The 25,922-nt window shown below is 42.4% G+C and overlaps 1 protein-coding gene across 1 annotated transcript in view; it reads left to right on the top strand.

Annotated features, from left to right (window-relative positions):
* The first annotated feature begins 9 nt into the window (after positions 1-9).
* The window catches only part of LOC108784962 (potassium voltage-gated channel subfamily H member 8-like), a 336,787-nt gene continuing 310,874 nt past the window's right edge, over positions 10-25,922 (top strand). Inside the window, exon 1 of the mRNA XM_018553917.1 lies at positions 10-481. Coding sequence (XP_018409419.1) covers positions 406-481 — 76 coding nt within the window. The 5' untranslated portion in view covers positions 10-405. The remainder of the gene's footprint in view (positions 482-25,922) is intronic.

Below are 25,922 nucleotides of genomic sequence, written 5' to 3'. Positions count from 1 at the left end.
GCTGGAGAACAAGAAAAGAAGAGAATGAAAGCACACAAGGGAAGGGATGTTCTTTCATCCTTAGCCAGATTCAGCACCACTCTGCTTGATAGCTGGGTCGGGCTCGGCAGCCTCATCTCTCTGCTGTAGACCTGTGGCTTGGTCCTGCATCTGCTGCACTTGACCCAACTTGGACTCAACTTTTGCCAGTTCCGTCCCCTAGCCTAGCCCTTTGTCGGCAACTGCAGTTTCTTGCTTCGATAAGGAAGAGCCATGCTTGGCAAGGGGATGTCTTTTGGCCGGCTGGTGTCAGGGTGTGGGGGCTGACTAGCAGCACTTTTTCCCTTCGGCTCCCCATTATCTCTGACACCCCAATCTTCCCCACATTCCGTCCTCCGAGGCGTGCATGGATTAGCTGCTGGGAAGATGCCTGTGATGAAAGGGCTGTTGGCCCCGCAAAACACTTTCTTGGATACTATAGCTACCAGATTCGACGGGACCCGTAAGTGTTAATGAATGCATTGGCTGTCATGTATCCCTAGATAATCGGATGGGTCTCATGGGTCCTCTATGAGCCTATCCAGCTAATAGAGGCTTATCGGACCTTTGTGTGCCCACTTCACCAGTAAGAGCCAGGTCTTTGTTTAATTACAGCTAGAGAAAGAACAAAGGTGGACGTGCTATGCTTTCGCATCTGAAGTATACCTAGTGCTGGGCTTTGACACTATTCACCACCAGCTCCAGTCATTTATCCCCCAATCCGAGATCATTGACCAGTGATGGGGTAAACCCGATCATTATGTTCGTAGTGTTATTCTGCGCTTCCATTCTTGTGATGGTATGTCATATAGCAAGAATCGTAGCACTTTGTAGCAGAAACCCAATACCTCGAAGGGTATGCAATATTTAACATGGGCACCACTGCTTAACCCATGCAGGGTCTGGCTGATGCATGTGTTGGCTAAGCCCGAGGCTTCTAGAAGCATGTTTTGGATGCTGAGAAAAGCAGAATTCCACATTCACCTCTAATCATGATAGACTATTGCTTTGCTAAATGATTGATCAATGCAACATGTATCGGTTCAGGAGACTGCAACATTACTGGCAGCTCATGTGTTAAAAGTGTATTGTTTGCAGTATCTCTGTGTTGAGACACTCATGATGATTTGTAGAAACGTGAGCACTTACTACACTTGTGGAATGAGAAGATGTCATGTTTAGTAGTATTCCTGCTTCACAATCTGCACTGGTTTGTACAAAGGGGACTGTTCTAGGCAAATGTTGCCATCAAACAGCCCTTTCTTTCAATGAGCTCAGCTTAAAGACTATCTAAGTCCCCTATGTGGTCCTCTGGACTGCTCATGTGCTCTAGGATGAACTGCATACCCGAAATCACAATTCAGCTGCCTGGAAAGTGTTCACCAGCACCCAGTGTATTTAACTCTTTTTCTTCTCCTTTATCTAGCTTCAGCTACTCCGGGGACTACTCAATATACAGCTGGTTAGCAGATTTTACAATGCAATTACTGAGGCAATGATATGTGTCTAGCTTTGCAATTTGATTACTGGGAGATCCAAGGCAGATAATGATAGAAGGCTTGTAATGTGCTTATAGCACGCTGTTAGTTGGATTTCCAGTCCAGCCATTGCCTCTGATACTGGTCTGAGCTGTCAGCTTCAGCACCATGGACAGCGTCGGGGGTCTATCAGCTAAAGCTGGCCATACACCTTACAATTATCTGCAGATTTTCTGTGGTCAGATGGAAAATGTGCAACAGATTCCTCCATCTACATGTAACTGTGTGGATGGAGTAATCTCCACCTGGGCCAATCTGTTGCACTTTTTCCATCTGACCACAGAAAATCTGCAGATAATTGTAAGGTGTATGGGCACCTTTTGCTGGCCCTGACCTGTAGATTGCAAGGGGCAACAGGGAAGAGGATTTATAACGACCAAACCACAAAGCTTTACAGCAGAATCCACCAACCTTTGTGAGCCTGACAGCCATTTCTCAGAGTAACAAGTGATGGTGGAGCCACACAATGCAAACCATTTAACCATAAGTATATTATTTTAAAGATTATGCTTTATATAGCCTTATGTGATGCAAGGTCTGTATATGGTGGAATATGGCACAGGTATAGTGGAGGGGGTGTTCACACAGGCAGGTACTCTGATTAGAATATACTTCAAACAATATTAGAGTGTGTTATGAACCATATGTAGCCTCTGGTTGCACTGCTTCAATACAAGAAGTAGGATATAGACATACCTCTTAGCAACAGCCATGTGGCATGTTGCCTAAGGAAATGACCCTCTTATCACCAAATATCCTGTACACATCTCTCCTGCCAGGAACATGAGCTTTATGAAAATGATATGGAAAACTTCACTTTGTTTAATTTACCTAGCTAAGATTTCCACATAGGTTCCTCTGTGCCTGTTTATTCAACTGAACCACTGAGCTAGTGCATAACTAAGGTGGTGGGTAAAGGGGGCACTTGTAATTAAGCCCATAAGGTCAGGGTGCCCTTAATTTACGTCTAATAATTACGTCTTCCTTTTATTTACCATCTGTGTGCTCACATTATATTGACAATAAACCAGCAATGTATGTTCCTCTAGATTCCCTTCTCCTCTCTCTTATATCTTACTTAAAAATATCTTACTTAAAAATATAGAAAAGTAATAAACATCTCAAAATGTGACTGTTTGCCACAATATAATTTAAAAAATCATGAGCGGCTAAAGAGAATGGTTACATTTTATTTTGCATGAGACATGATAAGGTTCAGGTTAATCTTTTTCCTGCAGTGTTTACTGTTTTTTTAATTATGCCTTTGCCACTGTGTACTCTGCACCTTGTCAGCTATGCTCAGGTCTGAAGTAAAATACCTAGATACAAGCCTAAGAGGATGTAGACAGAATGTATCTGTGGCTGCTAGTTGGCACTGTTGGTTCTCCTGTTAGTGTGCTGTTTACAGATGAATAGTGTGTGGAGTTGGATACATTTGTTTTCTCTCCGATTAAATCAAATGACTGGAATATGGTTGCCTGCAGTTATAGTTGAACAAAGAAATTACAAATCTTAGTGATTTATTCATGTGTAAAGCGTCTAGTTTAAATGAAACGCTGCTGGAGGGAAAAAATAATGAAAATTCACAGGAAGATGACTATGCTAAAGCAATAATGATTTGTAAAATTTAATGATGAGGAAAAGTAAATGAATAATAATAACACAATTCTGTGGCTCTCTGATGGTAACAGTTGCTGTCCAATATGGTTCAAAAGGAAATTGACATTGTATCAGGAAATGCAACTTCATGACTGGTTTGTAGGGTTAATTTCTCCTTTTTTTTTTAGCTTTTCTTTACATACCCCTGATGCTGCCAATCCAGAAAACTAGGCATGAACTAGTTGCGCTGAGTAGGAGGGAAGAGGTAGATCCCTATAGCAAGTGGGGAAAACAAGATTGGGATCTTCTACCATGCATATACTTTATCACTGTGGGGTTGATCCACCAAAAAAGGGGTAACCCTCCCAAAACACTTGTGTCTGATGGTAGCAAACACTGCAACCCCTATTCCCGTTAACTGGTCTATCATGATTATAAAATGCTGTTTATTTGTACCTTTTTTGTAGATGTGTTCAGTCATGTTTCTAATCTGTTTCTTACCCAGTGTTAGACCTGAAGAAGAGGGACACCCAATTCCCTGAAATACATTGGCTATGTTTTATGGCATACACCAATAAAGTGATCACTGTTCTCCGACTGGCTGGAGTTTCCAAGACTTTCTATTCATGCACAGTGCTCCTTACCTACCTCCACAAACTGGGTCATCAGACTTATTTTCAACATATTAAAAATCGTGAAAAGTATCACATAAGCTGCTTACGGAGATAACACTATGCCCACAGAATATGCTGCTATGTTTGTGTCATGCTGTTTATTACCTGTAATACCTGTCCTTTTCCTTGTTGGAAAAAGTTGAAAATCTTGAAATAAAGAATTTATAAAAAAAAATCGTGAAAAATCAAAATCACACAGCTTTAAAATTAAATCAATGCAATTTTTTAATTTTACATCTTGCTCTGGATTTACACTTTAACCAAACTCTGGAATATATAGAGTGTATACAACATGTAAATAAACATTGGTGCGCCTCTAATAGGACTGTATTCATACTGCAGCAGGGGACAGTAGATTTTCACTTGCTTGTGGCAGGGGAAAAACTGAAATGATTAGCTCTTATGGGCTTTTCACCAGTGTATTTTTTATCTCTTCGTTTTGCTACAGTTCCTCCCAAATCTGCTTTGATGGCTTCAACTTCAATCGTTTAATAATCTCCAAAAGCCTGAAGGGATTGAGGTGAAATGTAAGCAAACTCAGATTGAGGGAAATTGCCTGGCTTCACTAATGCTCGTCTCTGTCTGTGTACACAGTCTGGCACACTGTAGTTCCAACCTCAACCCTGCCAGTCCAGCTCTCTGTAGCTCTAGTTTCTTCATGCTTATAGTCCAATCCTCTGTGGATAAAGCCTCATCACGGTCCCATTGTCCAGCTCCTTGTGGCTGCAAAATGAGTTACAGCAGAACACTGGGGATTTTCCTTTGGGACAAATTCTCCTTTATATTACATGTGGGTGGTGCTGCGTTAGTTAAAGGAGAACTATAGAGTTAAGGCTTTTCCCCATAGTTCTCCTTAGGGTAACGGGAGGACACAAACTAGCGTCCTCCCGTCACCCTGGGCTCAGTATACCGCGAGACACCTCAGTATACCGCAAGACACCTCTGAGACGCCGCAGCTGAAGCGGATCCCAACAATTATGTCTGGATCCGCCCAGCTGCGTGACTGACAGCCTATCTAGAGGCAGAGCCAGCTGTACCCGCCCCCTCCCCGTCCGTTCCGCCAGTCAGCGCTGGCGGATCGGAGCGGGGATCCAGCCACTCCCCTGTCACGGCAGAGAGCCGTGACAGGATCGAGAGGGGAGCGAACACCGGTATGTGTTCGCTCACCTCCCGATCTATTAAGCCGACTTGTGACAGTCTCATTGTCACAGGTCGGCTAGAACTATGAGGTGAGTGAAAAGCACTCACCTCATAGTTCTCCTTTAAAATCAATACTTTAATTCATCCCAAAGAGTACTGTAAGCACTGAACATCCAGTGCTGAAACTCAAATAGTACAGTGATGATTGTGAGTCACTCACTCTCCACCTTGTCCATTTATAACATGTTGTATTCATTTCACAGAATACTAGACTCTGTGTGATTGGATGAGGGGAGATTGTGACATTTATCCATCCTGTTCCCTCTCCCCTATCACCACTTTTATATTATTATTATTCAGGATTTGTATAGTGCCAACAGTTTGCACAGGGCTTTACAATATAAGATAGACATTACAGTTACAATACAGATCAAGACAAGATGGTAAGGAGGGCCCTGCCCGTGAGAGCTTACATTCTAAAAGGGAGGGGCAAGTGATATAAGAGGTGGTAGCTGTTTGAGGATGAATTGTTTGAGAAAGTGATAGTTCAGTGGTTAGGTTGGTAGGCATCCCTCAAGAGGTGAGTCTTCTGAGAGGGCCTAAAGGCAGAGTAGGAGATAGCCAGACAGGTTGGAGTAGGACGTTCCAAAGGATGAGAGAGACTCTAAAGAAGTCATGGAGGCGAGCATGGGAGGAGTTAATGAGGGAGTTAGAGAGCAGGAGGTCTTGGGAGGAGCGGAGAGGGCAGTTAGGGTGATACTTTGAGACGAGATTGGAGATATAGCTGGAGGCAGCCTAGAGCCAGGACTATAGATTTCAGTGCTGGACGTTCAGCGCTTTTGGGATGAATGGAAGCAAGAGTTTTACCTCCAACAAACAACATATAGTACACTCATCATTAGAGAGATTTTTTTAAAATAGCAAAAGTCGGCAAAAGTTTTCTCAGGGTTCACCATAGTTTTTTGCTTATCCCTGTCATTATGGCCCATTATTTTTGCCTAATTGCGTTCCGCATAGCTTCTCTTAAAATGACAGCATGGTCCTTTATTGGGCTTAGTAATTATAATAGCAGTCTAGCTCTGCTAAGCCAACTTCATAAAATATGTGACGTTAAAGCAAAGTAAACCAAAATAAATGTGTTTCTAGTGAACACAACAACAAAAATTGAGACTACAGTATACATTTCTGCTACAAGGGATTGAACCTGCCGCTGGAGTAGCACACAAACACTTAATAAGCATGTTACCATGAAAGTTATAAATTGGAAGCTTCACGCTTGTAATAAACTGTCTGTTTTATTTATACGACATAGAATGTTCTACCTGGCACTGACGGTGTTAAGGAGAGCTTTACTACTGACTTTGTTTTGGTAATTCCTGATTTGCCTGGATATCCTCCGGAAACATGTTTGCATAGTCTGCTTGCTTGCGATCAGAGCGTGAGGGAAATTAGCCCTTGCATAATAACCAGCCAGTAGCTGGGAAGCGATATTAACAATTTCATGCAACGTTTATAAACAGTGATTCACTATGCATCACGGAGAGGTTAATAAAAGTATTTCCTTTGCTACGTGTGTAAAATATTAAATGCTCTTCTCATATGACTTGCCAATGTTTGTGCTGTACGGTTACAGTTAATTGCTCTCTCGTTCGGTTGGATATATTTATCTGTTTTGAGTTGATTTATTCTGTCTGCTCTCTGTTGTAATCCCAAATGGATCACTTAACCAAAAACTGAAATTTCCGTCTTTGGTAAATGAAAACAAGCTATTGGTGGTTATATCTCTTTGCAACTCTAGTTGTGAGATCTCTGCACTTTAGTTCCCGGATCTGCACACCTATCTTGCCTATTTCAGGGTAGCTCCATTCTTCATGCTGGGTTTTGTAGTATATTTTATACAACAGGAGCATTATGATCACACAGTGTGATCAGGGGAACTCCAGGGAGTGCCTGGGTCTGCACACCTATCTTGCCTATTTCAACGTGGCTCCATTCTTCATGCTGGGTTTTGTAATATATTTTTTACAACAGGAGCAATATGATCACACAGTGTGGTCAGGGGAACACCCAATACTCCAGGGAGTTCCTGGGTCTGCACACCTATCTTGCCTATTTCAAGGTGGCTCCATTCTTCATGCTGGGTTTTGTAGTATATTTAATACAACAGGGGCATTATGTTCACACAATGTGGTCAGGGGAACACCCAATACTTCAAGGGAGCATAAAGAGTCAGGAAATATGGCAGGGAAATCTTCAGTATGGAGACCCCCATGTGATAGAAGTTATGGCTTCGTCCACCATGCTCTTCTTAGAACTGAAATATCACCTTTTAGGCCTTCAGAGTATTTTGATATGGCTTTAAGCTTTTAGAGGAAACATTTGGCTCAAAAGCTCTTGTGGATCTGCAGTCTCCAGTGTGTCATCTGGTCTTTATGATGATATATGTAAAGTACACAAAGAAAGTAGAATCTCCTGCTCCCAGTTCAGCAAATTTTCACAAATATCTAATCCAAAACCTTTTTATAACATATTAAAGCAGTACATTAAAAAAATAGCCAGAAGGTAGGGATTTTTGGCAGAACTTCTTCCTCTCTCCTCTAGCAATTTTTTAATATTCTGTGTACACTTACCACTGTGTACACACTTGGCTAATTCATGACGTCTAGATGGTCAAGACTGGTCATTGAATGGGGCTGATGCCAGTGAGAATGTAAATCTGAGGTGCATGAGTAGGAGTTACATCATCAGTGGCCATCCAATGGTCGAAGAGGATGCCTGGGAACCTGAAAGTGGCAGCGTCAGAGATGGCATATACAATGTAAACAGCTCTATCAGGTTTATATATAGCACAAATTACTACTAAAGCCTAAGCAAATTAATCAGTGCAATGCTTCATAACATAAATCCTCCACAAGATCTATCTTGCGGAAGATTTATGTTATTTAGCGAACCCGGTATGTGTTCTCTCACCTCCCGATCTACTGAGCCGACCTGTGACAGTCTCATTGTCACAGGTCGGCTAGAACTATGAGGTGAGTGAAAAGCACTCACCTCATAGTTCTCCTTTAAGTGCTGCACTGTATTATTTGTTTATGTTTTTGTGGTAAGTATACTTGCTCGGTGTTGGCTGCTACAAGTTAATTACTAGCATAGGAAGGTTTTTTTAATATATAAAATAGCTTTTTTTTCAAATCAAAACAGCCGTTAGGGAGACTGGGTCACCTCCACACCAGACACTGTGCAAGGTTCCATGTTTTACCTTCCTTGTCACGAATCTTCAAAAATAATATAAACCACACACGGCCCTGCAGGCACAAGAGCTGTTTTATTCAATTACATTTGTAAAACAGCATAACATAGTTAGAGCCGACATGTGACAAAGAAGCTGTCACAGGTCGGCTCTATTAATTGGGAAGAACACATGCTGTCACTCGCTCACTTTCTGATCATCTCACTGCAGAGAGCGGTGACTATCAGTCACGGCTCCCTGCAGGGATTCCCCCTCCCCTCACCGATCCTCCAGCGCTGAGTGGAGGAACGGACGGGGAAGGGGGCGGGCATAGCTGGCTCTGCCTCTAGATAGGCCGAGCCCGCTGTCACTCACGCAACAGGGTGGATCTCGACAGTGTTGTTGGGATCCGTCCCGGCTGTGGCGTTTTCAGTATATCGCAGGCAATAGCCCGCTATATACTGAGCTTTGGGTCACGGGAGGAGGTTAGTATATGTCCTACCATGACCCTAAAGAAAGCTATGAGGAAAAACACCTACCCCATAGTTCTCTTTTAAGCCTGAAAACACCAAAAATGCAAGAAAAAAATATGTGAAAAAAAATGCTTTAAATGTGTGAATGGTGGTTACAGACATGTAGTTTTAAAAGGAGGAACAAACAAAAAAAAGCCTAAGTCAGCTAAAACATTTTTTTTTCTTTTATAAAGAAGGTTGAAACCACATGAATCAAAGCTGAAGAATTATATGTTCCTCTGTCCGTCTTGTAATGGTTTGTTGCAATGTTTGTAACTGCCACTTTGCTGGACAGCTTGCCTTGCATGTAAATATGGAGAAAACTGTTAATATAGCTATGGCAAATAAAGAAAAAAATAATTCATATATTAAAGCAGAATTTATGTTATTACCCTTGAATGGGGCTACCCACACACTGCAAGGGTTAAGTGCTCATTTTGGTCTAGGGAGGAAAATAACAAATAGACTCACTAGGGTTGCCACCTTTTCTTCAAGCGAAACGCGAACACTCCAGCGACGCATGGTCATTTTTGTGGGAGAATGAGTCGTGGCTTGTTCATATGTAAAAAGTGCCGCCCATTCATATGTAAATATCACAGTAGAGACTATTTTCAGTGGGGGGCAGTAGCCCCTATATTAATTTTGGTTGCCCCTGTCTGCCTGACATCTTGTGTCCGGGTTTCTGCTTCCATGAAACCCGAACACAGCATTCAAAACCCGAACTGTCCGGGTGAATCCTGGACAGGTGGCAACCCTAAGACTCACCCAAACCTCAAAGCTCCTCCATTGCCAGGTTTGTTCCTTGGCTTCCTCAAGTCCTCTATACTGTGTAAAGAACGTGATGACTCATGGACCTTAGTCAGCTGTAGCGGAGGGGGAGCAGGGTAGAAGGGACTAGTCTAATAGCAAGCCAGCTCCGAGGGATCAGGTGAGTATAACTTTTTCTTCTTAGCACCTAGACAAAAATGAGCACTCTGGAGTTCTTCTTTAAGTACTATCATGATATGTATTAGCCACATACAATTACCAGAATACAATATGTTTCACTATAGTATTCCTTTATATAAAGTTGAATATTATGTTTGTATTTTATATTATATGCATATGGTTTACTGCTATGCATGTTTGTTTTTGTACAGTCTATACCTTAATATCTTAATATCTTATGTTTTATATTATGCTTTTGTATATTAGATCAATATTGATTCTTTTTACTGGCAATGTTGATTCTTATGGAAAGGGAGTCATGTCTGTATGTAGTTGTGTGTTGAATATTCCCATCTCCTTCTGCATGTGAATCATGCTGTGTATCACAGACATTGCGTTGATTATATGTTTGTACTTATTCTCTTGTTTTGCATTCATACAATGTCTAAATCTGTGACAGGGGATTATGTATATAGCTTATGAGCAATTTCCATTTCTAGCCCTGTGCCTGGAGAATTGTACATATGCTGTCGGCTGTTATTCTTTGTAGTTCTCCAGTGTGTGGGTTCTCTGGAGATGTAGAGGAGAGGAAGGGATTCTACAAATCTGTTCACCAGAAATCCTTGCACACAGTGCATGCGATGCGTACAGCTTTGGCCATTGCTATGCATTCTACTTATAGCTATCTCACTGCCAATTAGGCTTTGAGATTCCAGCTTGGCAGCAAAACTATGTGAAGGCTTTGGGGCATGGGTTACGTAAGTCAGAGCATACTACTGTCTGTATGCCCACTGATAGCTAAGGTCCTCCCTTGATAGGATGCATGATGGATGTGGGGCAGAATGCAAAGTGGCCTTGAAGCCTTTGTCAAAAAAAGACATCATATTCTCAAAACGTATATTAGCGTCCCCAACCCCCCTTTTTTTTTAAAAAACAACGGTTTTCTTTTTTTTTTCATTGTTATCAAGAGGATTTTCTGCTTTGTGAAGCGGTGTCAGTATTTCAATCTGCAGTATCTCCAAATGCTGTGCAACAAGTACTGCAGCCTTGATATCATCCCCCTACTAGCATACCCTGTTCATTTAGCATATCACAGTAGCAAGCCCTTAACTGATATGATTGTGAATAATTAAGTCTTTGCAACCATAATTAGTAGGGGAGGACAGATGGCAAAATTAGACATGTTAATTAAATCCACCTAGTTTGCTGAGGATTATTCATTATCTTGAGCTTTATTAAAGCCAGAAATTCTCTTTGCTGCTGCCAGTGCAATGGTAAAGAAAATGGGTAGCATTTATCTGGTTGAAATGTATCTAAGGAACAAATATTATTTTTTATTTTATTAGAGCAGTTAGTGTTCACTGCACAACATAGTACTAACATTTCAGAAATAAATATTGATAATTTCTAATACATTTTGGGGTCTCTTTATAAACTATAGCTGTGAACATTCATTTTGTGTGGATATACTGTGTATACTGTAAACAAATGTTCTTTAATTGTTTCAAGGTAATGTGTTTTTTAATTTTAATTTGTCATGTAATAACGCATTATGGCCACTAGATGACGCAGAGGCATAGAAGACTAATACTTGCTTCCTATGCTCCTTTAGCTTCATATAGTGGCCATAATGCGATGTTACATGAAAACATTCCAAATTTCCACTTGTAAAGAAAAACAACGAAAGAACAATGGTTTTACCTTTAAGAGTAGCAATCAAAATGAAAGTGAAGTTTCCTAATTGACCTAATCACTCCCTATGCAGTTTGTCAGTTCTCCTGTGCTATGGCTACAACAGGTTCCAATTCACAGACACTATGGCTGCCCGGTGCCCTCTCCCTATTACAGTGAGAGAGCTGGCTTAACCAAAAATCCCCTATCTGGCCCCTCTAAGCCTGCTCAGTATAGTTTAAAGGACGTGCACTGCATCATGCTTTATATAAAACTCTCCTGAGCGAATCTGTAAGAAACATAATTTTGCTAGGACCATGAAGGGGGGATCTTTATTTTATGTTTTTACCTTGAGCCCACGGTAGTGTCAAACCTGAACATCATGCCTATGATACAGCAAAAAAATCTTCTTGTTTCGAACAGTTCAACATTATGTTGCACATGTGCTCAGCCCGTCTGGCACTTCGGAATTCATTTTCAAGTAAATCATTAACACATCATTTGAACAGTAGCTGAAGATAAAATGGCAAAATAACAATAAAGGCAAAAAAGGCAACGCAATTTCCTGCTGGTTTCAGTAGATATGTTGTATGTCTGGGTGAAATGTGTCCATTATAGAAGGTGCTAGGAAGGAAGATCCTGATGCCGATTACATTCAAGTTTCTTTTTTAAGGCTTTGTAAGATTTCAGCTTCTGTCCAATGAGTCGTGAAGATGTTCACATTGTATTCTTTCTAATCTAAATGGAGATGAGACACTGGTCTGTTGATGTGGGATGCTCATCCGCAGACTATTAAGAGGACATGCGCTAAGTCTTCCATCCTGAGGACCCGACACAAGGCATGTTATTCACAAGACAAAATACTAAGCGCTAACACACATAGGCAAAAAGCTGAATTCTCAGGGACATAGCTTGACTGTTAGTGCTGAGTGTGCAAAGTGTATCTAAAACCTCATTTTGTTATTTCGTTTTTGGATAAGGTTTGATCCCCATTTAGGTTTATATTGCTGGATATGAAGCTGTGTATGGGGCAATGGATCACTGTATATAGGGCAACGTGACAATGTCTTTGCAAATGGCTTCCTTTAAATGGCCACACAAAATATTGGCCACACAAAATATTGACACTTTGGGCCCTGATACCATCTTCATGGAGTGCATCTGTATATTTTTTATCTAGTAAAGGTTAATATGATAATGACAAAATGTGGCTTAAGACCATAGGAAGATTGGGGAACAAGTTGCATGTGTCAAGATATTGCTCTTTCCCCTTCATTTCGTCATGCATGGAGTTAAATCAGCGCCTGATAACAGTGTTTTCAGAGCAGTAATGGATGCCTATGGGTGAATGGAAATGATCTTAGCAGATGCTGTCCACTGGGCTTTACAAGGGTTGGACAGTTTTTTATTGTTTTCCTTTATTCTCTTATGATAAGTGCATGTTGGGGGAACAGACCACAAACATTCCATCATCTTAAGATTGGATACAGAATGGCAGATACCACAATGGTATTTCTTTCCTAGACGCACTGAATTTTACAGAATAATGTCACCACAATCTCTTTGTGAGCAACCTCCCATTTGATGATGTGCACTGTAAAAGCAACTTTCTCTTTTCCTACAGCTAACAGACAAATATAAAATACATATAGATAATGCAGCTCGGTAATCATTCATACATCATTAAATTCATTTTCTTAAATTAATATTAAAGTCAAAAGGTTTTTAGACTATTTCAAATGCTAAGTTAAATCACATACAATGGATGCTGCTCCTAGATGTTTAAAGGTTTTAGCTTCCTGCAGAATATTCTGATCACTGGCCCTGATATCCTGTTTTAGGTGGCTGCTTGCCCTTGCAAGGTCAAATGGAGCCACCCTTGTGTGTGCTAGTAAGCTGTGCATGTCTCCACAAACACTCAGATACCGCAAGAGATGAAACTCCCTCTGCTCCTCCTTGCTCCTTTCCTCAAGTTAGTAAATGGACAATTGCTGGAGACTGTGCTGTCTTTTGTGATCTTGTACTAGACAGTAAGTTCAGGGAAACAGAGCGGAGAGAGAGGCTCCAGGGACCGATCTCAAAGCAAGCCAGTTCGGAGAATCGGGTAAGTATTATTTTCCTCCCTAGACCAAAATGAACACTTAACCCTTGCAGTGTGGGGGTAGCCCTATTACAAGGGTTAAGAAAACATTTCCTGCACTGAGTTTTTCTTTAAGTCACCTCCATGCGCTAGACTGCGTATGGATAGTGAAGAAGCAGCAACACACCAGTGAGGTAATCCCTCTGCCCATTCTGGTCTCTCAATCTGTCAGTACTACATTAAATATTTTGGTTCTTGAATGCCAATGCACTACGCTAATCCTCAACCAGTTTTTTTTTAACCTCTTATAAAAAGTGTTACTATACTTTATCATGAATCTTCTTACTTAGCAAACAATTAATATCATATAAAAGTGCCAAGAAGCACTCAAACATGTCCTATTCATAAAGTGCAAACAAGAAGTGAAACATTAAAAACATACTATAGGTTAAGGTGTTAAAACTATGAACTTATAGTGTGTTTTTCATGTTTCACTTCTTGTTTGCACTTTATGAATAATGCACATTTGAGTGCTTGCTGGAGCTTTTATATGATGTTAATTGTTTGCTAAGTAAGAAGATTGATGATACAGTATAGTGACACTTTTTATAAGAGGTTGGAAAAAACACTGGTTGACGATTAGCACAGTGCATTGGCATTCAATAATTAAGAGTAATTTATTCGGTAGCATTGCAGCTGGTGGTTATTTTATTATTTTAGCCTAGCGCAGTCTTATTAGTTGATTTCATATTTTGGTTCGTTGTAGGTGCAAGGTGATTTAAAAAATCCTCATTCGCTATATCTTTCATCTGGTGTTCAGCAAAATAACCCTCACATCAGGATGAATAGTGGCACATATACAACATGCCCAAAACATGTCTAAAACACAGCACACTGAAACTGCACAGCTTGAAATATGTGAATGTAGCCTACCAATTTGCAGTATATATGACATCTGCAGCTTGTAGAAGAAGCCTGTGTCAGTGTGCTAAAAGCAGACTCCAGGCAGATATGTTGTAAACACACCCATTAATGCAAATTTATTCAAAGAAAATATTTAAATGTGTTTTGAAGGCCCCATTCACACCTGCCAATGGAGCAGGGTGCACGATTCTCCTGCATGAGACTTATACACACCTGCCAATGGAGCAGGTTGCACGAGTCCTGCATGAGACTTATACAAACTCCTGCGGGCGGGAGGAGCTGTGTAATACAATTATAGCTGCCACCACTCATGCAACAGCCTGTGATTACCTGCCGATGACCACACCTGGATGGAGACTGTTTGTGTCCATGTGCGATCATCCTCACAGGCTGTGCAATTACTTTTAAACACCTGCAGGTGGTGGCAGCTGTCACTGGATGATACAGCGGTTTCTGCTCCCAGCAGATTACATGAGTCTAAATAAAGGTGCCCATACACCTTACGATTATCGGACGAAACATTTCGTCTGATGATCGAATAGTCGTACGAATTTAGTATGACAGCCCCATCCTGCCCCGATGATCGCAAGATTAATTTAGCCGTAATTAACGAAAAGCACCTGGACGAAATGCGGTAATTGATTTGTCGTATTTTCGTTCGCGCATGCGCAGTGTAGGACTTTTGACGGACGGAAACGCCAGCAACCTTACAACAATCGTACGATCGAGCAAAGTTTTCAAACATGCTTGACCATCAAAAGTCGTACAATTGTACAGTAATGTCGGTTCAGGCACTCTATTCACACGTACGATTGTCGTTCGAAAATTAGATCGCATACGATTATCATACGATAATCGTAAGGTGTATGGGCACCTTAAAGGTGCCCATACACCTTACAATTATCTGCAGATTTTCTGGTCAGATGGAAAAAGTGCAACAGATTGGCCCAGGTGGAGATTACTCCATCCACACAGTTAAGTGTAGATGAAGGAATCTGTTGCACCTTTTCCCTCTGACCACAGAAAATCTGCAGATAATTGTAAGGTGTATGGGCACCTTAAGGGTCCCCATACACCTTACCACCATCGCAAGACTTTTGTCTTGCGATGGTCGTAAGCTTATTAAAAGCTTGTACGATCTGCCCATCTTGGACGGGCAGATCGTACTTGCGATCATCGCAAGCCCTACCCGCTGATTCCAATGCTGAGTGGGCAGTTTGCGATTGCGCACACCAGCCCATTCTGCATTTGTCTTTCGATGAACGCAGTGAGGGCCGAGCTTCCGATCACTGCAAACGAGCAGTGTGTGCGTGGGCACACCGGCCTGTTCGGGAGTTGTAGAACAAGCAGGCCACTAACCGCCGAGAATCGTACGATTCTCGGCGGGTTTTCAAGCCTGCTTGTTCGACGGAAGACGTGCGACCGTACAGTAGAAACAGTCGCACACCTTCCATACACTGCACGATTCTCGTACGATCGCGGGATTTAAAGCTGGCCTTAAGGTGCCCATACACCTTGCAATTATCGCACGATAATCGCGGAAAATCCCGCGATCGTACGATAATCGCAAGGTGTATGGAAGGCATGCAACCGTTTTTACTGTACGGTCGCACGTCTTTTGTCGAGCCAGCATGCTAGAAACCCCGCCGAGAATCGTACGATTGTCGGTGGGTTTCTAGCCTGCTCGTTCGACAACTGCGGAACAGGCGGGTTTGCGCAAGCGCACACTGCCCGTTCAGCATTGCAGTCATCTGAAGCCCGCCCCTCAGATCGCAAGTACGATCTGCCTAACCAAGATGGGCAGATCGTACAAGCTTTTAATAAGCCTACGACTATCGCAAGACAAAAGTCTTGCGATGGTCGTAAGGTGTATGGGCACCTTACAACCATTGCACGACTTTCGTTGTGCGACGGTTGTAAGGTAATTTAAATCTTGTACGATCTGCCCATCTTGGTTAGGCAGATCGTACTTGCGATCATCGCAAGCCCTACCCGCTGATTCCAATGCTGAGTGGGCAGTGTGCGCTTGCGCACACCAGCCCGTTCGGCATTTGTCTTCCGAGCGCGCCAGGTTTTCAAGCGTGCTCAGAAGAAAAAAGACGTGCGACCGTACAGTAGAAACGGTCGCACGCCTTCCATACACCTGCCGATTATCGTGAGATCACCCGTGATTATCGTATGATAATCGACAGGTGTATGGGCACCTTTACAGAGGAATTTGTTAGTCTGACAGAGGAACTCATGAGACTCGTGTGATCGGTCCCATTCGCATGTGTGAAAGGGACCTACATGCTTCTAGTGGAAATACCTAATTTTCACCTGGTATCAGCAGCATCCTCTAATCTCAGCATTACACTTAAAGAAGGGGGGCATCACTAGGGGCACATTATGTGTTCTGCAAGCTTATCTACTAGGGATGCACCGATACCGATACTAGTATCGGTATTGGTGCCGATACTGAGTATAATGCTCCCGATACTTATCAAGATACCGGAACTTCCGGTATCAGGAAGCTGGGTGGCGAGTCATTACATGCTGCCCGGTTTCCTGATTGGCCGGGAAGCCAGCTCCATGCTCCTTCGTCACCAGGGAGCATATAGCTGTCTTCCCTGCCAATCAGGAAGCCGAAGGGTGGGTAATGGCTCACCCCCCGGCTTCCTGATTGGCCATGAAGCTGGCTCCATGCTCCTTCATCACCAGGGAGCATGGAGCTGGCTTCCCCGCGTGTTATGACTCACCTCCCGGCTTCCTGATTAGTCGGGAAGCTGGCCATTCATGAAGCCGGACGGTGAGTAATTTCCCACCCCCTGTCTTTCTGATTGGCAAGAAAGCCAGGTCCATGCTTTCTCGTCACCTGGTGATGAGGGAGCATGGAGCTGGTTAATCAGGAAGCCGGCTGGCGAGTCATTACAAGCCGCCCAGGTTCCTCAATGGGACTTCCGGTATCAGTATTCGGTATCGGCGAGTGTCACGGACATTCCCAGCTGCAGCGTCTGGGACGCAGATCCCGGGCCCTCCTTCAGCTCAGACGTCACGGAGTGACGTCACGCTCCGCCCACGGCCGCCGGCTCCCTCCTTAAAAGCGAGGGAGATTCAATTGCTCGGCGTTCAGTCAATGGATAACTGTACGCTGAGCAATTGCTCTCATACCCCCCAACTGAACTGCCACAACCTGCTAGAACCCGTGAAACCTCACAGGAGTGAGTACCCAGCTCGTCAGCACAGCTTACCTCTCTCCCGTCTGGCAAGGACTGCACTGCTCGTCGCAACTGCAAGTATTTCAGCTTAACAGCCTGTGATCATTGTACAGCCTTATACTAGCGCCATCTGCTGGTTCAACTACAGATTACACCCTCCTATAGAACTGCTTGTACTCTGGACTCTCACTGTGTATAGTTGGAGCTTCCTCCAGGCAATTGCGCAGGGGTTCATGTGATAAAGTGTGGGGAGTTATACGTTAACCCTTGGTTGTGGGTACTGTATTTAATCACCAGTATATGCGGTAATACACTGGTAACTCCTCCCATTGTTTCCCGTGGTAAATGATGCTTGTGGGAACTGCGCCCCCTCACTACACCTAAGAGGGTTAAAGCAGCATCCCCAATCTGACCCACTCCCTCACCACATTGGGGAAAGCCCTGAGGTTCCTTCTTGAGCTCCATAGGAAGGGGGTAGAGCTTTACAGCGAGTACCGGAAAAAAAAAATATCGGTACTCGTACTCGATACCAAAAAAAGGGTGTTGGTGCAGGTCTAACATCTGCTGCCAGACTGAGAGACCAGAATGGGAAGATGGATTACCTTAAAGGTGTGTTGCTGCTCCTTCAATGTCCAAATGCAGGCTAGGGCATAGAGGTGATATACATTTTTTTAAATGGGGCTACCATCGCACTGCAAGGGCTAAGTACTTATATTTCTCTAGCGAGGAAAAATCTAAAAGTTATACAAACCGAATCCTCCAAGCTGGCTTGCTCTTAGACCGGTCCCTCAAGCCTCTCTCTCTTTCTGCTGCAGCGGTTTAAGGTCCCTGAGTCACATGTTCTATGTGTATAAGGTGTGAGGGAGCTGGAGCGGACAAGGATACAGGCTAGAGTAAGCACAGTCACAGCCGGCCGGCTACAATGATTGGGTGAGTATAAATTTTTTATTTTCCTCACTAGACCAAAACGGGCAGTTAACCCTTGCAGTGCAGAGGTAGCCCCACTGCAGGGGCTAAGATTAATTTTCCCCAGAGCTCTGCTTTAAGTGCACTTCCTAACACCAGCAGAACAAAGTCACATTATCAACCATGCTGTGCTTCCTAGCAGGGCTTCTTTGGCACCTAAGCAGCTCTCATATAGGTACAGTCTGTTAATGATATATTTCTCTGTTTGCTTATAGTTCAACTTTGGAGACCTTGAGATATACTTAACATACTAAATTAATTTTTTAGTGTCAGTCACAGATTTTCAGTTTAACACTGACACACTGGCATATCTATGATTGAAAAAAAGAAGAAAAATCTGACAAAAGAGATCCCTCAGGCTGCACAAATAATTATATTTTGAGTCCCAGAATAATATTCATGCCATAGTGGAAGCTAGAACAGATTTATCAAGTACAACTAAAACTTCTTTAAAATTACAGCCTGAATTGAAGCAGAAATCCAATATATAGAAAGGAGCAACTTTCACAGGAAATATAAACTATCCATGCCATAGTTATTACAATGAAGGTCCCACACAGTCCTTTCAATTTACAGTATGCTGTGTACACCATGTTCCATGTTAATGAGAAATTGGGAAATATTACCCTGTCCTATGGTTTCTTGAAAAGAAATATGGTCTGAATAGCAGTAATTAGATACTTACTCAGATTCAGACTGACATCTTTTTGTGGTGGAAAGTCTTAAACTCCGTTTGTATTGAACAATTGTACTCTTATAATTGACCCATTTAGAGGATTAAAATCCAAGTCTGCCCCAATAATATTTTCATAGACCATCCTTTTATATTAATGACAAGAGGCATTACCGAAGCCTAAAGGGACCTTAAGCAAACCCGTTGTGCTAGGATCACCTTTTTTGCTGGGGAGGAAAGCAGAGAATATAATGGTGGGCAGTTTCTGCAGGAAAGGAGTGCAGAGGGTATTATGCTGGGCAGTATGATGGTGGACAGAATATGTATGTGCAGGAGAGAAGTGCAGTACTCCTCACTCCTCCTCTGTTTCTCCTTTGGCACTGTGCACTTCTCACTCTGTTTCTCCTTAAGTACTCTGCGCAATCCTCACTCTGTCTCTCCTTTGGTACTCTGTGCACTTCTCACTCTGTTTCTCCTTTGGTACTCTGTGCACTTCTCACTCTGTTTCACCTTTGGTACTCTGTGCCCTTCTCACTCTGTTTCTCCTTTGGTACTCTGTGCCCTTCTCACTCTGTTTCTCCTTTGGTACTATGCACTTCTCACTCTGTCTCTCCTTCGGTACTATGCACTTCTCACTCTGTCTCTCCTTTGGTACTCTGTGCACTTCTCACTCTGTCTCTCCTTTGGTACTCTGTGCACTCCTCACTCTGTTTCTCCTTTGGTACTCTGTGCACTCCTCACTCTGTTTCTCCTTTGGTACACTGTCAGCAGAACAAAGTCACATTATCAACCATGCTGTGCTTCCTAGCAGGGCTTCTTTGGCACCTAAGCAGCTCTCATATAGGTACAGTCTGTTAATGATATATTTCTCTGTTTGCTTATAGTTCAACTTTGGAGACCTTGAGATATACTTAACATACTAAATTAATTTTTTAGTGTCAGTCACAGATTTTCAGTTTAACACTGACACACTGGCATATCTATGATTGAAAAAAAGAAGAAAAATCTGACAAAAGAGATCCCTCAGGCTGCACAAATAATTATATTTTGAGTCCCAGAATAATATTCATGCCATAGTGGAAGCTAGAACAGATTTATCAAGTACAACTAAAACTTCTTTAAAATTACAGCCTGAATTGAAGCAGAAATCCAATATATAGAAAGGAGCAACTTTCACAGGAAATATAAACTATCCATGCCATAGTTATTACAATGAAGGTCCCACACAGTCCTTTCAATTTACAGTATGCTGTGTACACCATGTTCCATGTTAATGAGAAATTGGGAAATATTACCCTGTCCTATGGTTTCTTGAAAAGAAATATGGTCTGAATAGCAGTAATTAGATACTTACTCAGATTCAGACTGACATCTTTTTGTGGTGGAAAGTCTTAAACTCCGTTTGTATTGAACAATTGTACTCTTATAATTGACCCATTTAGAGGATTAAAATCCAAGTCTGCCCCAATAATATTTTCATAGACCATCCTTTTATATTAATGACAAGAGGCATTACCGAAGCCTAAAGGGACCTTAAGCAAACCCGTTGTGCTAGGATCACCTTTTTTGCTGGGGAGGAAAGCAGAGAATATAATGGTGGGCAGTTTCTGCAGGAAAGGAGTGCAGAGGGTATTATGCTGGGCAGTATGATGGTGGACAGAATATGTATGTGCAGGAGAGAAGTGCAGTACTCCTCACTCCTCCTCTGTTTCTCCTTTGGCACTGTGCACTTCTCACTCTGTTTCTCCTTAAGTACTCTGCGCAATCCTCACTCTGTCTCTCCTTTGGTACTCTGTGCACTTCTCACTCTGTTTCTCCTTTGGTACTCTGTGCACTTCTCACTCTGTTTCACCTTTGGTACTCTGTGCCCTTCTCACTCTGTTTCTCCTTTGGTACTCTGTGCCCTTCTCACTCTGTTTCTCCTTTGGTACTCTGTGCCCTTCTCACTCTGTTTCTCCTTTGGTACTATGCACTTCTCACTCTGTCTCTCCTTCGGTACTATGCACTTCTCACTCTGTCTCTCCTTTGGTACTCTGTGCACTTCTCACTCTGTCTCTCCTTTGGTACTCTGTGCACTCCTCACTCTGTTTCTCCTTTGGTACTCTGTGCACTCCTCACTCTGTTTCTCCTTTGGTACACTGTGCACTTCTCACTCCGTTTCTCCTTTGGTACACTGTGTACTCCTCGCTCAGCTTCTCCGTCTGTTTCCCCTTCAGTTCTTTTGTTAAATTAATTGACAAGTGTAAAACAGAGCCCGTGCTAGACAAATAGTTCTGCTGCAAGTACATCACTGGGACCTGTGAATGCAAAACCATTGGTGCCTGAGGACTCACCACATCTACCTGGTACAGCTCTTATAAAAGATGTGTTCTTGTTTGACACAGAGCAGAAGATTGTTATACTTGCTTTATAAGCTTACATCAATTGATTTTGTTTTGTTTTTGCTAAAGTTTAAAGCGTCACTAAAGTCATTAAGCAAAAATGTCATATTTGCTTCAGCTTGCCGTTTTTAACATCTCTCTTCCTTTATCTTTACTACTTTATATCCAGTTATTCCCTATAAATACCTCTGAAGGGATGCTGCGAACCACATTTACTTGCATTTCCTATATGCCTTTGTCCACAATTAATTCTGCCTTCCTAAAATCTCTCATTGTAGTTACAAATGCAGAAGCAGTGTGCTCAGAAACTAGTACACTGTGTTTTTTACTACTCCCTCATGCCAGCCTGGAGCCCAGCTGCATGTGGCATTGTAAGAGATGACCCAGACTGAGATTATCCACAAACACATAATTACAAAGCCTTTTTTTTTTAACAATGCTCCCCCTAAATGCCCAAATCTGATGCCGGTGCCTTTATATCTCCTTTAATTTATTTATGCAGCATAGAATCTGAACTTTCCTGTGCTCCTTAGTAAATATAGCATTATTCGTATCACTGATCATTGCTATGCTTCCTGGTTTAGTATTTTGCAATGAGACTAACTTTGTAAACAGAAAATATAGTATGTAATTCCTATCAGAGGCAGCCAGTGTTCAGGTATTCAGGCAGCCTGAATACAATGGCCGGGACCGGAGATTCCTCCATTGCGGTTCAGCATGGGTGGAGACATCTTTTGATGCAGTGTATGACTAGCATTATTGTTTGGTGGTCCACTATAAGAATTAGGAGGGCTTATTAATATGATAACAGAGTGCACAAGACACATGACAGCTCTGAATGTCTGGCAGGATCAACAGGTATTTTAAAAAAAACTCTTTCAATGGTACAATTAATGGTATATAGATGCGGTATAACAGCCAAAAGGTAGCAAATAAGAGATGTTCTTCATTGTTAGGGGTATGGTCCTTAAAGTGGTATTAAACTCTCAACCTTTTTTTTTCAAAAATTAATCCAGATCAAAGTACTATACATTGCCCACTACAATATTTCTTTACATTTTTGCCCAAGCAATTACAGTCATTATGTTTCTGAACAGCTCTAACTCTCTCAGCTCAGCTTCCCTGAACCTCCTGTCCAGTACAAGATCACAAGGGACTGAGCAGTCTACAGCAGCTGTCTGTCTGCTAGCTTGGAGAAAGGTGGAGGGAGAAGTGGGGGAGTTAAGAGGAAGGGAATGGCTGTGTCTGTGTGTTTGGGGAGACCCACACAGCTTACTAGCACACACAAGGGTGGCTCCATATGACCCTGCATGGGAAAGGAGACACCCAAAAACAGGATATCAGGACCAGTGCTCAGGAGACTAGCTGATTTTGCAAGGAACTAAAACTTTTAAATCAAGAAGCAGCATCCATTGTAAGTGATTCGATCAGCATTTGAAATAGCTTTAAAACCTTTTGACTTCAATATCTCTTCAAACGTGTTGTCATGTGGGAATTTTAGACTTGACATACATAATGGTGTTGATTTACTAAAGGAGTAAAGGCTGTTCACTTAGCAAAGTGAATGTTCATTTTGTAAAGTGAATTTCAGTTCATAATGCAAACCTGTGTTCACCTTGAATACCCCAGTCAGGTGCTAGTAGAAAACCTATTTTTGAATTTCTCTTGCACATCATTGGGTATTTAAAGTGAACACAGGTTTATCTTATTTACTAATATGAACAGCGTCTACACTTTTAGTAAATCAACACTGCTATGCCCTAATTGCCTCGTTGACAGACGTCCTACCACATGTACATGAATACCACTGTACCAGCAACAAAGTCATAGCTCTTCGTGAAAATGTACTTGCTGAGAAATATATGTATAGCTTTTCTGCAGGCACAGAAGTCAATTGTGCCAGATGGCCATTGTTTAACCAGTAAAACGTGGTACCCAGTAACCTGAGTAGGTACAAGGTAGGCAGAGACGTAATAATTAGGAGACATAATTATTATGCACAAAGCCACGTTACTGTCCTGTTTTATAATATTACTAGGAAACATGACCCTTGCATGGTACATCCACTTTATGTTGATGACCGATACCAATTGGCAGCATGGGATGAATATTACTTTGCTCATTATTATCACCATTGTATCAGATTTTAACTGATGTGTATGTTTAGTAGGTCCCCACTATTTACCCGTGTACGCTTCTGTAACAAGGGTCCATGATGTAACTTGTCATTCTATCATCTATAGTTACCCTTGCACACATGCTTTGTGTGTGATGCTGAAATGTTAACTGGTGAATTAATGCATACTCTGAGATGTGTCATATTTTTCCTAGGAATTTCTTGGTACGGCAATGAAAGCTTAATGAATAGCGTACACACTAATTAGTTTTCTAAATAGACTACTCGCTTGCGACAACAGCTGCAAACTGGGAATTTTGTTCAGCTCCCTTCAGCTCCAAATCAAATATTTTGAATAAAGGACACGTTTGGAATAACTGTGATGAATACATTTTTTTAAGAAAAACAACATAAAGAGGACACAGGTTGGAGCATTTACGTAACCACATAATAGAGAAAAACACAAATATAAAAAAATACAGGGATCTGCTGAGCATTCATGATGCCATATATACACACACAAGATGATCCCATTTATTTGAGTCTTCACATCTTCATGTTCTGCCGTGAAAATTATGACCAGACTGGTCAAGTTGAAGCATGGTGCTTCATATATTTTCTTGCTGATATATTATTTGTATCCTCAAGCACACACCTTTCAGTTCTGCGCATTGATTTACCTAGAAGTGTCTAGAGTTAGTGAGACAAAGGAAATGGAAAACAAAAAAACACAACATGAAAGCACAAAATCAATTGTACAATTTGCATGATGCTTCTACTTCCTTTCTTTTTGGCAACCCAGGACCTTCTATTACTATATGGTAAATAAATACACAACATTATTTATTATAGGTATTTGTGTAGGCCAGCAATTTATGCCGTGCTTTACATAGTTGCACATTCACATCAGTCCCTCAAGGAACTTACAATCTGAGGTCCCTATCTCACATGCATACATAGAGGGCCAACTTGGAGAGGAACCAATTAACCTACCAGCACATCTTTGGAGTGTGGGAGGAAACTGGAGTACCTGGAGGAAACCCACGCAAGCACAGAAAGAACATGCAAATTCCTAGCAGATAGTGACCTGGCCAGGATTCGAACCAGGGACCCCCTGTGCTGCAAGCATGCACACTGCCAATATGGGCACTGTGAGACTTACAGGGAAATGTATACTGTATTTTCAGTAAATACATATTACCTCCCTCTGCCCAGGGCACACTGACCTGCCCGGGTGCCTGTGGCAAGGAGATGCCCCCCAGCACTGGCGGAACTACCAGGGGCCCTGGTGTTCTGCCACTGCCATGCAGGCCACAGCTCGTGCAGAGAAATAGAGGAGAGAGCCCACCCGGGGTGGTGAGACCACTTGGGTAGAGGCTCCAACTGATGCTGCCACCTCTGCAGCTGCCAGCAGTGGCACTGGACTTGGAGAGGGAAGCAGGTGCCAAGAGCTGGCACTGGAGGGGTGGGGTGCAGGGAGTTTGTGGATGCCCCCTGCCCAAGGTGAACCCTTGGATCAGGAGCAGTGGGATGCATGGACTTCGTGTCAGTGAAGCACCACTCTTATTGGTACGGTTGGGGTACATAGGTGGCCGGCAGCACCATGAAGAGGCTTATCAGATGCATGAGCAGGGGAATTAGCTAGTTAGCTGGAATAGTGGGTTGCTCCTATCTGCAGACTTTATGTAGGTGCCTCATGCATGGCTGCTGACACTTTCAGGGCTGTACACGTGAGTGCCCAAGCCCTGTCAGCTGTCTACTACCGTGCTCTATGTTCTTTACTACTGAATTTTGTGTTCTTTACTACTGTGCTATGCGTTCTTTACTACTTAACGGTGCGTTCTTTACTACCATCCGTTCTTTACTATCGTGCTCTGTGTTCTTATTTTCTGGCAGTATCCTTCCCAATAGTAAACCCTGGATCAGCCCCTGATTACCTCATGGCTGAACTACAGGCAAATGGCTAAATAGACACTTGAAATGCATTCGTGAGAGTTGCATTTCCTGTTAAAGGATTTGTGTTCTTGTTCATTTAGTCCTCAGGGTTGCGGAGCCCTGGCAGACACAACAGCCAACCTGGTGACCTCTACTGTATTTTATATAAAGGATTTGTAAAGTCACAGCATAGTCTATCCCGTTATAACATCAGCATTGTAATAGGAGTACACACTAAAGTTGTTTTTGATAATGCAATCAAAGCTTACGTTTAAAAATCCCTTTTATGTAGGGAGTGCTGCCTTCTGTCTGCCCATCACTTCCAACAACTTCCTGGATTCC

This window comes from Nanorana parkeri, unplaced genomic scaffold (assembly GCF_000935625.1).
Source record: "Nanorana parkeri isolate BGI_ZX_2015 unplaced genomic scaffold, ASM93562v1 scaffold134, whole genome shotgun sequence".
Classification (NCBI taxonomy): Eukaryota; Metazoa; Chordata; class Amphibia; order Anura; family Dicroglossidae; genus Nanorana; species Nanorana parkeri.
This window is presented reverse-complemented; position numbering and strand designations above follow the sequence as displayed.